Source organism: Stegostoma tigrinum, chromosome 23 (assembly GCF_030684315.1).
Source record: "Stegostoma tigrinum isolate sSteTig4 chromosome 23, sSteTig4.hap1, whole genome shotgun sequence".
In the NCBI taxonomy this organism is placed as follows: Eukaryota; Metazoa; Chordata; class Chondrichthyes; order Orectolobiformes; family Stegostomatidae; genus Stegostoma; species Stegostoma tigrinum.
The window spans coordinates 48446746-48460689 of NC_081376.1; the positions used below are offsets into that span (position 1 = coordinate 48446746).

Genomic DNA, 13944 nt, shown 5'->3' on the forward strand with positions numbered 1-13944 from the left:
AAAGTTGCTGGAAAAGCTTGGCAGGTCTGACAGCATCCTTAGAATGTTCTGAGGAAGGGTCACCGGACCAGAGACATTAACTTTGTTTTCTCCTTCACAGGTGCTGCCAGACCTGCCGAGCTTTTCCAGCAACTTTGTTTCTCTTCTAGCTTTCAATAACCTTGACAGCATAAATATGAAAATAGGCTTCCCAAAGTTGTATCCTTTTAAGAAATAGCAACAGAGTAAAAACGTATCCCAACAGGTCTACTACTCATTTTGGTGGGGAAAGGCTATCTAAGTTACTAACAATGTTGTCTGGTTGGGCAAATGAAATACAGGATCCAGACAAAGTGACTGAATTAAAGCAGGAGAGAGATAGCACACAGGTTACTCTGGCCTCCCTGCTATAGGAAAGATGTTGTTAAAATCAAGATGGTGCAGAAAGGATGTTGCCAGGGTTGAAGGGATTGAGCTATAGGGAGAGGCTATTTTCCATGTAGCGTCAGTGGCTCAGGGATGAACTTATAAAGGTTTTATAAAATGAGGAGGAGCACAGACAGGGTGATCTGACAACGTCTTTTCGCTGGGGTAGGGGAGCCCAAAACTAGAAGGCATAGGTTTAAAGGTGAGGAGTTGGAAAGAGTTAAGAGAGTATTAAGGGGCAACGTTTTCCACATAGAGGATGGTGCCCATATGGAATGAACTGCCAGAAGAATTGGTGGAAAACTTGTACAATTACAATATTTAAAAGGCAACTGGACGAGTACATGAATAGGAATGGTTTAGGAGGGATAATGGGCCAAATACTGGCAAATGGGACTAGATTGATTTAGGATATCTGGTCAGCATGGATGAGTTGGACCGAAGGGTCTGTTTCCATGCTGCATGACTCTACTCCTATTCAGGCATGAAGGTGCATCCAGTCAAATCAAGATGATGAAATTGCTCTAGTTACAGCCTTTTCTTTAAACCAGATGCACGCTTCTGTCCACAGAACAGCTCAAAGCCAATGACTTCACTTCAAGGTTGCCATTGGTGTACTCTAAACTGGCTACTGGTGGTGTACTGGGGCGCCCGGGGCACTATCGCTGCTGGCCACCCACCTAGACAGAGAGCTTCTGCTTAAGCAGGGGCACCGCAGCCTCGAGGGCCGATGAATTCAAACGTCAATCACGTTCAACTCCGAACTCCAAACTGTTACAAGATCAGACGCATAGTTAATTTATTTTATTTGTTCACAGAATGCAGGTATCACTAACTAGGTCAGCAGTTATTGCCCATCCTTAATTGCCTGGGTTACACAGTCTGGAGCTGAAGGAACACAGCAGGCCAGGCAGCAAGGAGGAGCAGGAAAGCTGACGTTTCAGGTCAGGACCCTTCTTCGGAAATCCGAAACATCAACTTTCCTGCTCCTCTGATGCTGCCTGGCCTGCTGTGTTCATCCAGCTCCTCACTGTGTTGTCTCTGACTCCAGCATCTGCAGTTCTTACTATCTTTTAAAGGCCTGGAGACCGGTTAAGGATCAGCCACATTACAGTGGGTCTGGAGTCACATTTTGACTAGACGGGTGACAGCTTCTTCCCTAAAAGGGTATTTGTGAACCCGAATGAGATTTTCCCAACAATTAGCAATGATTAGACTCTCAATTCCACATTTTTATTGAATTCAAATTCCACCATCTGGGATTTGAATCCAGGTCCCCAGAGCATAACCTTCGTCTCTGGATTAATAGTCTAACCACTAGACCATCACCTCCCCTTTTATATTGGGAGAAGTGCACATTACAACATTCCCACCCTCCTCCCGTGGCTGGAATCCTCTGGCCAACACTAACATCTTATTTGGCTGTCAGCACTTTACTGAGAAAAATGGCTTTCTGAACCTCTTGGAAATATCAAACAGAGTCTGGTATTTGGTGTCTTCTCCACTTTTTGGCAATATTTGTAATATCATCAATAACTACAGTAGCACTGTAGTTTCAACATTAAATAGATCAGAATGAACCGAAAAACCACTTCCTAATTTTGACGAATTTCACTTCAATTGAAGCCTTTGAGTCAATATCAGGATCAATAATAACACGCGAATCAAAAAAGGTTCTGGCTGAGACAGGTTGCATTTACTGGAAACGTTTTCCCAAAAAGAATTTGTTCACATTTTCTGCATGAGCCATAAGGCAAAACAAATTCAATTTCAATTTTAAATCTGAGGAAGAAAGGCTATGACTTTCCACCATCCCTGGCCACAAGGTCAAAAATAATAATGCAAGATGTACTGGTTTGGTTTGTATGAGAACACGTCACAAAAACATGAGCACACAATCCACACCTTGACAAATGAAAAGCAAGCAGGATGTGTGTCGGGTGTGATGGAGAAAATGATTTATCGCCAAAACAAAGCAGTCAGCTCTTGAATTTTAACTTACCCCTGAACCCCAGCAGTTGACCTCGGTGCAAAACTACAGCTGGAGAAAGGAAGGCAGAAGAAAAAAAAAGATTCAGAGAGAGGAAAGGGAGGAGAGGAAGGCTGGAGGGGCAGTTAATGCAGGACCATTGATGGCAAAGCCCAAGGATTAAAAAGGTTGAAACCGAAAAAAGACAGGCACACTGATTGCAAACTTTTCTCTGCATCTCACACATTCCAAATAAATACGTGTTCCTTAATTAACCAATCACTAAATGTATTCTTTGTTCATAACTTTCACTAGACCATAAGACTTGAGTCAATGGGCTGAATGGCCTATCTTTGCTCCCACATTTGGTCTTAACTGCCACTTTGGAAGCTTATTAAAAAATATATAGATCTATCCAACATAACCCAGTGAATTTTAGTTACCTGGTCATGTACCACAAGGTACGGATACCTCCATGCTAGTCTGAGCCTTTAGGAGAAAGAGGGCTAAACAGCCAAGGTTTACAGTATCGATCACCACCTGACGACTCTTGATAGATGTCAGCTTATGTTGCTGTTTGCAGAACCCAAGGTCAGGTTCGTCTATGCTCTCCTTTCCCACGCTGCAGAACAGCTGACCAACAGCTTGGTCACATGCCAGAGAGCAGCTAGTACCAAACATGAGGAAGGAGTCAAAACCTTTGGGAGAGGAAGAGGGGAAGGGAAAGCAGGGGGATATCTAGCAGGAGGAAAGGCCTAAAAGAAAATTGAGCGTAGTCTAGTCGGTGAACAATGCAAACTTGGTACGAGCACACAATTCCATTCCAGTATCTCCATTCTCTTTTACTCCAAACATGTAACGCAGACATAAAGTTCTGGTACACCATCTCAAAACCTGATCCAACCAGAAAATTCACACTTAACATTCCTACGACTGACAAACAGGAATTCAAGTAAATACTTCCTCTCCAATTCCAAGCAAAGATGCTGTTCTTAAGGGTTAATATTAAATGTTATGAGCTTCTAACTTTAAAAGACTGCTCCCTTGTCTGAATTTTAATCTGAACATTTAAATAAACTCTACAGATCTCCATCCTCACCAGGTTCACCTTTGATTTGTTGAAACTTTGTCATAACCCCTTGTTTTAAGATTCATTCTGAAAAACAATCCAGTTTCCAATAAAACTGCAGTAATTGTGCTCTTTAATGTGCAAGTTGTCCACAGAATTCAAGGAGCTATCACAGAAATTAGTGGACTAGTCAGTAGGATTGTGCTTGGTAGACAAAGTAATACACACCAGTGAAAAAGTGTTGAAGCCTGAGTTAAAATGACTTTCACAAATTGTTCAAGCCTCGCTAATGCCGTGTTAGCCGAATCCTTTTGATTAGATTTTGTTCCATTCTATTTCATCTCTCCAATAGAATTTAACACTGAGTAATCCCAGTACATTCTGAAAATAACAGCCTTTTAAACTATAAAACCTATCAGAAGATGAAGATTTAATTGCTTGCAATGCTGTATCTGAGATTGGATGTCAGTGATGTTACGTGGCTCTGTTCTTTCATTACTGACACCCTCTGCTCCAAGGCACTCATTTTCCACAGAACATACCTTGCATTTCTCTGCAATAACAATTCCACCAAATCATATTTTCAATTGAAAATACAGTTTGTCAAGGTTTCTTTTAAACATAATTCTTACACTTTTATTTGAAGAAAGCACTAAATATCTGTACATTAGGCCTGAATATTCAACTATTCATTAATGGTTACCTCACCACCTTCAAGTAATATAATGACCTAAGATGATTTGCACCACTGAACCAACTGTCACACACCTCACAATCAGCCTTCCAGTGCTGCTAAGGTACAAATGGAAGAACTCATGATAAATGAATGATTCCTTCTTCTCATTTTATCCAGATTGATGTGTACTTTGAACAAATCCACTGTCAACCTATCACTCAGAAATATACTGTCCTTTTCATTTAAGAGGATGATATTTGAAGAGCTGCCCATCAAACATGCCAGTCACAACCAAAGTGGGTATCATGAACAGTTCACATTTCACACATTATAAGACTTTATTAAAATTGCTGCACATCATATATGTAAATTGCTAATAATGTAAAATACACAGAGGCGCACATGCACAAAACACAGAGGCATGCACAAAAACACCAAGACGTAATCAGGTTTGCAAGTTGCATTAACTAATCAACTTGGCCCAGACTTCATTTTTTTTTGCTGAAAAGCTGCTTTAAAATATCAAGTCACAAAAACTGTACTGGTCGTTAAAATCAATTGCTCCTGACTAGTTCTGCTAAGTATAAATAAATAAAACTGCTATATATAGTGTTTATTCACAAAGAGCTGATATGAAAGATTAAGCATTCCTAACTGTGAATCAATTACCCTGATTTCAGTGTAATCTACTCGTGGACAGCACTTTGATTAGGAAATAAATGCAAACATCTTAATAGGTGCTAGTGCTGCAACTTAATAGGAAGGTTAATGGTATGTTAGTCTTTTATCAGAAGAGGATGACAGTGCAGGAGGAGTGAATTCTTGCTACAATTACATAGGAGCTTAGACTGCACCTGGAGTACTGTGGGGCAGTTTGGGTCTCATCTCAGGACAGACATTATTGCCATAGAGGGAATGCAGTGAAGGTGCACTAGATTTGTTCCTGGGATGGCAGGATTGGGTAAAATAGATCGGTATTCTCTTGAGTTTCTAAGTACAAGAGATGATCTGGCAAACGCAAAAGTGTGTGAAAGGGATAGACACATTAGATGCAGGCCAAAAGGTTTCCCAGGGTTAGCAAGTCTAGAACCAGAGGCCACCAGTCAAAAGTTAGGGGCTGATGGCCCTTGGGTGCAAGTGAGAAGTAGTTTGTTTTTTTTCACTCAGAGGGTTGCAAGCCTTTGGAATTCTTCACCACACAAAGCAGTGGAATCTTAATCGTTGAATATGTTTAAGGGGGTGATCGATAAGACTTCTGATTTTCCATGGTGTGTAGAGTTACGTGATGGGGTGGGTAAAAGGCAGAGTGTTCAGTCAATGTGATTGTATTAAAAGCAGGGAGTTGGATGACTGGTTCCATCACTTAGCAGATTCTGCCCAGTTGCATTCCATTTGTCATTACCAGCTCCCACTTGGAGCTTTTTACAGGACAGAAGATTTTTGAGCTGAAGGATGCAGGAAAGAAGTCTTCCCAACTCGAGACACTGTTGCCTCAGAAGATTCCAGCTCAAAAGAATCTACATTACTGCATATCAGAGAGTCCTGTGGCACAGAAAAGGCACCTTGGTGCATCAAGTCTGTGCTAACCCATCTGCACTAATCCCACTTTTCAGCACTTGGCCCACATCCTTGAATGGGAGAAGCTTGTGTGCACTCATCTCCACACTTTATAAAAGACGGAGAGGGATTTTGCCTCTCCTGCCCTTCCAGGCAGTGCATTCTAGATTCCCACCACCCTCTGGGTGCAAAGAATTTTCCTCAAATCTCACGTAAACATCCTGCCCTCACCTCAAAATTATGAACGTGTAAGACTGCACACACAGGCAGCCTTGGTTGTTTTTGTATTTCTGAACTGGTACAACACAAACATTCAGAAGCTGAAGTTAACTCGTCGGGTGACATTATTCAGTCAAATATCACTGGATGAAATTTAATTCCAACATTAGATTTGCCACTATTGTCCAGACTTGAAGAATGATTTTCTCAAAAGTGCTGCAGCTCTGTGTTAATTGCCAATAGCTGTAATCATTCAATTTAATCTTCGAATTTCATTCTTTAGCTAGAAGCACTAAATGTTACATAAATATTATAGACTGTACTTAATTTTTAAATTTATAAAATACATGGCAGCATTACCTTTTCCTCACTAAATCTCCTGCATTTGTGTTTTTTGGATCATCTCTGCTGCTGTATTCCCATATAAACAGCCATCCCAACAATTATTTGTAAAAAAGTATGTGAACAGTCTCTGCTGCGGCAGGTGGTGTATGATGAGCTGTGGTTTTGTCCGAATATTTCAAATAGATTTTAGACTTTCAATTATCAAACCTACTGGAAGCACCAACTCAGATCAGTGTGTGATATGAGTACAGCATGCAAGTGTAGCATTAAACACAAATTTCCCTTAAATATTAAATTACAAATTAAGGCAGTCAAAAGTTACATTCTCTTGAAAATTAAAACTTTTTTAGACCCATCAGCCAATAAGGGTCAAACTATTATCTTCCATATATTTCAATCTCCAGCCAATATGTTCACACAGTAAAGACCACCAAGGTTCACTGGTGTCATTTTTTTCTAATGGTCAAGTGTACCAGGTTATTTATAGACTGAGTTACTCACGTCAAACTGTAAATTCCACTTACTGACCTGGTCAAACTTTGTTCACTTACTTTCTGTCAACGGGATAGAGATAACCACTCCATTTCCTGTTCCCACCCAAAGGCGGTTTCCACCAATTAGCAAAGCTGTGATTCGCACAAAAGAGAATCCCAATTTGCCAGTACCTGTCAATCAAAGCAGGGGATTCCAGAATTAATCAAAGGTAAAGAGAGTCACGAGTAACATCAGTTCACGAGAGCACACAAGATGTAGGATCATCATACAGTGATACAGCAGGGAAACAGACCCTTCAGTCTAACTTGTCCATGCCAATCAGATATTCTAAATTAATCCATCCTATTTGTCAGTATTTAGCTCTTATCCCTCTACACCCTTCCTTTTCATATACCCATCCAGATGCCTTTTAAAGCTTCCACCTCCTCCTCTGGTTGCTTGTTCCATACATGCATCACCCTCTGCGTAAAAAAGAACATAGAACAGTACAGCATAGTACAGGCCCTTCAGCCCACAATGTTGTTCTGACTTAATTCCACTCTGAGATCAAACTACCCTACATTTTATTATCATCCATGTAAAAAGCTACCCCTTTAGGTCCCTTTTAAACCTTTGCCTTCTCATCTTTAACCTAAGTCCTCTGATTTTGGACTCCCCTGTCAGGGGAAGGCCTTGGCTATTTACTCTATTCATGCCCCTCATAAGGTCACCATTAAGCCTCCGACGCTCCATGAAAAATAGGCCCAGCCTATTCAGCCTCTCCCTATAGCTCAAACCTACAATGCTTGTAACACCCTCATCAATATCTTCTGAACCCTTTCCTGTTTCACAACATCTCTCCTGGTTAACGTGACAATGCCATTACAGCTAATGCATAAAACACAATTCAATGCCTAGGACATTAGGATAACCGTTGCATCCGGAAATGTAGAATCTTACCCAACATTTTACTGACGTATGGCTCAATGTCTACATCCTGTAAGTGCTGATGTGTGTGCGCATGATAAAGGCGCAATGTGGAATCCAGGCGGATTGATATCCAAACCCCATCTCCAATCCATGCCAACTGGCGTACTTGGCTTTCCCTTCGTGGGTGAGCATCAAAAGACTTCTGTTGTAAGAATAACAAACAGGAAATGCAGTAAAACGTTAACAATAATTCCACAAGTACAATAATATAAAACGACAAATACCTTTATAACCTTCAGATTCTCTGTCAGGATCTGTATAAAATAGCTTGAGTTTTGAAAGTATCAATCCTGTTTACTGTTGCACTATTGGTTCTTAAGAGCCCAGGCCAAATTACGACTGCTTTCAAGAAAGAATTAGGAATAAAGAGATCAAAGGATATGGGGGTGCTGGTGGGAGGAATAGGAATGGGGTACTACGTTTGAATGATCAGTCCAGATTACATCGAATGGTGGAGCAGGTTCAAAAGAGGGCTGACCTGTCTACTCATGCTTCTATTTTCTATATTTCTAACTGCAGTTGTGGCTAAGTTACTGGGGTTTTTCTTTATTCATTCACATGATGTGAACCTCACTGACTGAGGCAGCATTTATTGCCCAGAGGGCACTTAAGAATCAACCGTATTGCTGTGGGTCTGGAGTCACACACAGATAAGATGGGTAATAGACAGCAAATTTCCTTTGCTGAACAACATTCGTGAAAGAGATAATGGGAACTGCAGATGCTGGAGAATTCCAAGATAATAAAATGTGAGGCTGGATGAACACAGCAGGCCAAGCAGTATCTCAGGAGCACAAAAGCTGACGTTTCGGGCCTAGACCCTTCATCAGAGCTCTCTCTCTGACGAAGGGTCTAGGCCCGAAACGTCAGCTTTTGTGCGCCTGAGATGCTGCTTGGCCTGCTATACTGCTTGGCCTGCTATATTCGTGAAAGAGATGGGCTTTCATGACAATTGAAATAATTTAAGTAATTCCTCCGCATCTCTACTTTAAACCTGCTACCCCTTATCCTAAAACTATGACATCTCATTCTGGATTGCCCCTGATAGAAAAACATAGTTCTACATCTAATGGTCAATCTTCAGCATTTGATTTACCTCTCTCACTCTTCTAAACTCCAGTATGTATAGGCCTATGCACTCTTCAGAAAGACAACAGCAGGATTTAGTGGCACTACAGCACCATGTTATTTTCTGCCCTATTTCTACCCAATGACAAAAACACTCACCTCAATCTGCATCGTTTTAGGCTGGATGACATGGATTTTGTTCTTGTAGCCACACCAGACCTTGTCGTGCACAACAGCCATACATCGAATGGAGTGGTTTGGACGTCGTAGGTCCATGAGATGGTAATTGCTCAGGTCCCACTGACCATCTACTCAGACAAAAGTGAATCCATTCTATTACTGTCAACAACAAGGACCCATTGGGCTGCCCCCATCTCTTCTTTAGATCTCAATGTTATTCCTGACTATCTATTACATATAATGATGGATCCAATAAATACAATGGGGTTTGGAGCATTTTCAGAGGAAAATGTTTTTATTTTTACCAGTTTCCACATTAGGATTCATTCATAAACTGTTAGCTAACCCATTCCCCTCACAGTAAGCCTCAATTCATTGACTTATATTCACAAGTGGTGAATGGTTGAACATTCATGCCCCGTCCAACAAGCCCCTGCTATTGGCCAGGTGAAAGTGCAGCAAAAGATCCAGCACCAGGCCAGGCTCAGGTATCAGGCTCATCTTGCCTTTCTCTGACAGCTTCTGGAAGTGCTCATTGATGGAATATACCCGAGACAAGGTCAACTCGATTGTAATCAGGAGACGATTGCTGTTGTTCTGTACAAAATGCTGTCACACTGCATTTTCCCCCCGCCATTATTATTCTTCATATATTAATTCAAGAAGAAAAAGGGACTGATCATCTATTGGGTCTGGTAGGGACGCGCCGAGAGCAAATGGAACTAGGGAACAGGTGATAATTTAGGGACAACTGGGTAACTCAAACACACATCACTGTAGAAACTCAGCAGGTCTGACAGCACTGTGGAGAGAGAAACAGGTTTAACATTTCAGGTCCGATATGGCACTAGTGCAGAACTCTGACCTGCCTCCCACAAGTTCTGTAGTTAGATGAGACTCAAAATGTTAACTATACCTCTTTCTCCACAGATGTTGCCAGACCTGCTGAGTTTCTACGGTGTTTGTTTCAGGTTTCCAGCATCAGCAGTGTTTTGTCTTTATATAATTGGGACCAAGCTGGGTGTGAACGTGCAGGAAATGATTGTTCAGTGGGATTGGCGTTTGAGTCAGAAGAAGACTAAACTAGAAAAGAATATGTTTGGATTCTATCTAATGAACATTTGACCTTTGGCAGGCTTTGTATCCCTAACCTAAAAATCAGGGAGGCTGAAATACACTGACTGGAGGCAGACAGCAGGAGCATGTGGAAATCCCAGTCTCCGTTCACAGCTAACAGGAAGCCTCTTGCATTTTGTGGTCTCACCAAATCAGCTAAAAAACCAAAATACAGATGATTGGGAAGCAACCTTCCTCAATTACATAAGCCAAGGAACAATCGTCTGGTCTTCGAGACAAAAGCCAATATTGGAGGACAAATAGAATCTGTGCACTGTGGAAGCAGGCCATTCAGCCCTTTGAGTCCATACTGATCCTCCAAAGAGCATCCTACCGAGACTGATCCTGCTTCTCTATCTCTGTAACTCTGCATTTCCCATGACTATCCCACCAAGCCTGCACATCCCTGAACACTATGGGGCAATTTAGCATGGCAATCCACCTAGCCTGCACATCTTTGGACTGTGGGAGGAAACTGGAGCATGCAGACGAAACCCATGTAGACACAGGGAGAACGTGCAAACTCCACACAGACAGTCGCCTGAGGCTGGAACTGGATCCAGGTCTGTGGTGCCATCAGGCAGCAGTGTTAACCTCATTCTCCAACTGACCATGTTCTCAAATATTTCAGACCCACTATCCCTTCCCTCAAGACTGGTGATAAAGCCGGTCCATTTCTGACTGAACAACATTTTCCAGTTACATTTTTACAGCATCTTTCCCCAGACTTAAGTTTTCCTGTTTTATGCAACAACATCATAGTGTGCCTACAACCTAACAAAACTTCCTAAGATCCTTCACCGAACAAACTAAAACAATATCTTCGGTGTCACATCAGGAGGGGTTACGTCAAATAACCAAGAAGTTTAATCAAAGGTGCAGGTTTTAAGATGCATCTTAAAAGGAAGAGAGGTGGGAGCTATGAGGAGTTGAAAGCACAGCTACCAATGGTGATTATGATTATTTGGGATGCACAAGATAGCAAAACTTACAGGAGTGAAGATATCACAGAAGCATACAGCACAGAAGAGGACCTTTTGCAAATCAAGCCCGCACAAGCAAAAATACCTTACTACCTAACTAGTCCCACATCTCAGCACTCGGTTCATAGCCTCAAATGGTTATGACATTTCAAGTGCTCTTCCAAGTATTATTTAAAAGGTTGAGGTTTCCTGTCTTAACTAACCTCTTTGGCAATGCATTCCACATCCCCTCCATCCTCTGGTAAAAGGTTTTCCTCAAATTCCCTCTAAATCCCCTGCCTTTCACTTCAAATTTACACCCCCTTAAGGGAAACCGCAGCTTCCTCTCCACCCTGTCCATGCCCCTCAATCCGCTACACACCTCTATCATGTGTCAGCATCCCCCATTCAAAGTTCTCTGCTCCTAAAAGATAACAACCCGACCTTATCCAGCCCCTTTGCATCACTGAAATGCTCCATCCCAGACAACATCCTGGTGAATCTCCTCTCCGCCCCCTCCAGTACAATCACATCCTTCCTGTAGTACAGTGACCAGACCTGCACACAGTACTCTAGCTGTGACCTAACCAAGGGCCTGTACCACTCCAACATAACCACCCTGCTCTTACAATCTACGTCATGACTGTTAAAGGTAAGCATCCATTATGCCTTCTTAACAAGTCTATTAACTTTGTCCTGGATAACCACCTCAAGATTCCTCTGAGCTTCCCAGATACGTTGGAGGGTTGTGCTGTAGGGCGATTATTGATACAGGGAAGAGGGAAATGATGATGGGTCTTAAAATCAAAAGCTGAAAACTTTAATTTAAAGTTGTTTTTAACTCTAAAGCTAACATAGGGCAGACAGCATAGAGGCAATAGGGGAATGGAATTTACTGAGTTAAGACAATAGGTAGAGCTTTGAATGATCTTAAATTTGCAGGGGACCAGGATAGTTGAATCTAGAGGTAACAAAGGCAAAAACGAGGGATTTATAGGAACTCAGACAGGGGAGCTGGTGGGGCCCGTTATAGAGGAGGAAAAAGGCAGGGGAGTAGATGGGCTGAAAACAACAAAACACTGGCGATCACAACAGGTCATACAGCATCCATAGGGAGAGAACAAGCTAATGTTTTGAGTCTAGATGACTCTTTATCAGAGCAGACAGGAACTGTTACGGAGGTAGAAACAGACAGTCATAGTAAAGACACTATCGGAAGGTAACTTTGGGATCAAATGCATAATGTTGTGAACAAAATCTCAATCCCTTTTCCAGGAGAAGGACTGAATCAGTGGCTAAGGAATGGAGTGTGGAACAGGGATTCAAAATAACAGCTCCTGGCTCCCTAATATTTAACTGCAGGAGCTTCCTACTCTTCCAATACTAGATGCTGCATAGGCAGGCTGATCATTCAGAAGCAGAGGGGCTGAGAAATCCGTCAAGGGATAGCATTAGTTTGGCCATGTGACAACTTGCCCAGTAGGATATAAGGAGTCATACTGTGCCCAAAAAAATAAATAAAGAATCCTTCACTTTAGTTCAGCCATTGGTTTAACCTATGCTTTCATCAGATCATGCTTGTCATCATAGGTCCTCATCAACTCCACTCGAACCTGACATACCCTTTAGTTGCTGAAGTAATATGTTAGCCAGCAAAATGGCAAGTAAATTGCTATCATAACATAACGATTGTGAAATTCAGTACTTTTTTCTGTATTTTAAAAAAAAACCTTGCCTGAAGTATAATAGCAGCATTTTCCTTTCCTTGCAATGTCTGCCCAGCCCAATCATTTCTCCACACATGCGGCATGGCGGCTCAGTGGTTAGCAATGCTGCCTCTCCGCACCAGGAACTCGGGCTCGATTCCAGCTTTAGGCAACTTTCTGTGGAGTTCGCACATTCTGGGAGGGAGTGGGAGTCTGAGTCTGGGTGGGATACTCTTCAGAGGGTTGGTGTGGACTTGTTGGGCCAAATGGCCTGCTTCCACACTGCAGGGATTCTACAATTCTATAAATACCTCTGGAACAATGACTGGGAGCAAATTAGTTTGTAATGTTGTAATTTTTTTTAAAACGCCAGTCGCATTTTTGAACACTGCATGAGAAATTCTCTTTCATCAGACAGCTGTTTGAGTCTTGTTGGCTAGTTGTTGCACAAGTTAAACTGATTCTGTTTCACATGAATTCACTCATTTTTAGTCCTTTATCCACAATGACAGGATTAAAGAGTCAAATATCATATTAAATGAGGAGATGTGAGAGTCACTGCCTTGTACTCATCCATTCTTAGAGGGAGCACAACTGCATACTTACCGGCCGAACATCGACAGGAAGGGTCGATGAGTTATCTCTGTACATTGTTACTTCTGGGAGCACTGAAGATGGAAACTTTCCCCTTACACAGTACAGGTTATGCTATGCACATCAAGAGCATGGTGAGATGCAATTCCTGCATTCACTGTTCACATAACTTGAGCAGAACAACAAATACCAAGTACAGGAATTTCATCATACAATGCCTTTCCTTCTAAATGATCCACAGAGAAGTTGCAGGCCAAGTACCAGTGTGTTATTAGATAAAAGTAGAACAGGAATAAGAATTTTACAACTATCTGTCCAGCAACTTGATTTTAAAAGGTGTACTAACCTTCAGCTCGGTGGAATATAGCCAATGTTCCATCATTTAGTGCCACCAAAACACGCCCTTTCACATGCCTGCGAACATGAATGGATCATTAATTTTACTCAAATGAGAACCTGCAGCAAAGTAATCCAAGAATAATTACACAAGCATCATCCCATCTCCACTCCCAGGAGTCAGCTACAATAACCTGGTTAAAATTCATGAGTGGCCTCATGCTCTAGTGAGAGGATAGTGACCTGACAATAGCAGCCAAGGCTCTAAACTTGAAATA

At 41.8% G+C, this 13944-nt stretch overlaps 1 protein-coding gene across 13 annotated transcripts in view; it reads right to left on the bottom strand.

Moving 5' to 3' along the window:
• The window catches only part of mapk8ip3 (mitogen-activated protein kinase 8 interacting protein 3), a 190456-nt gene that overhangs the window by 12522 nt on the left and 163990 nt on the right, over positions 1-13944 (bottom strand). For 9 of the 13 annotated variants that reach the window (XM_059654155.1, XM_059654154.1, XM_059654152.1 and 6 more), the window contains 5 exons: positions 13677-13744; positions 8932-9080; positions 7675-7846; positions 6792-6905; positions 2408-2446 (listed from right to left, as the gene is read on the bottom strand). In XM_059654155.1, the coding sequence (XP_059510138.1) occupies positions 2408-2446; positions 6792-6905; positions 7675-7846; positions 8932-9080; positions 13677-13744 (542 nt within the window). The remainder of the gene's footprint in view (positions 1-2407; positions 2447-6791; positions 6906-7674; positions 7847-8931; positions 9081-13676; positions 13745-13944) is intronic. The other 4 variants (XM_059654163.1, XM_059654159.1, XM_059654162.1 and 1 more) reach the window with 1 other exon arrangement.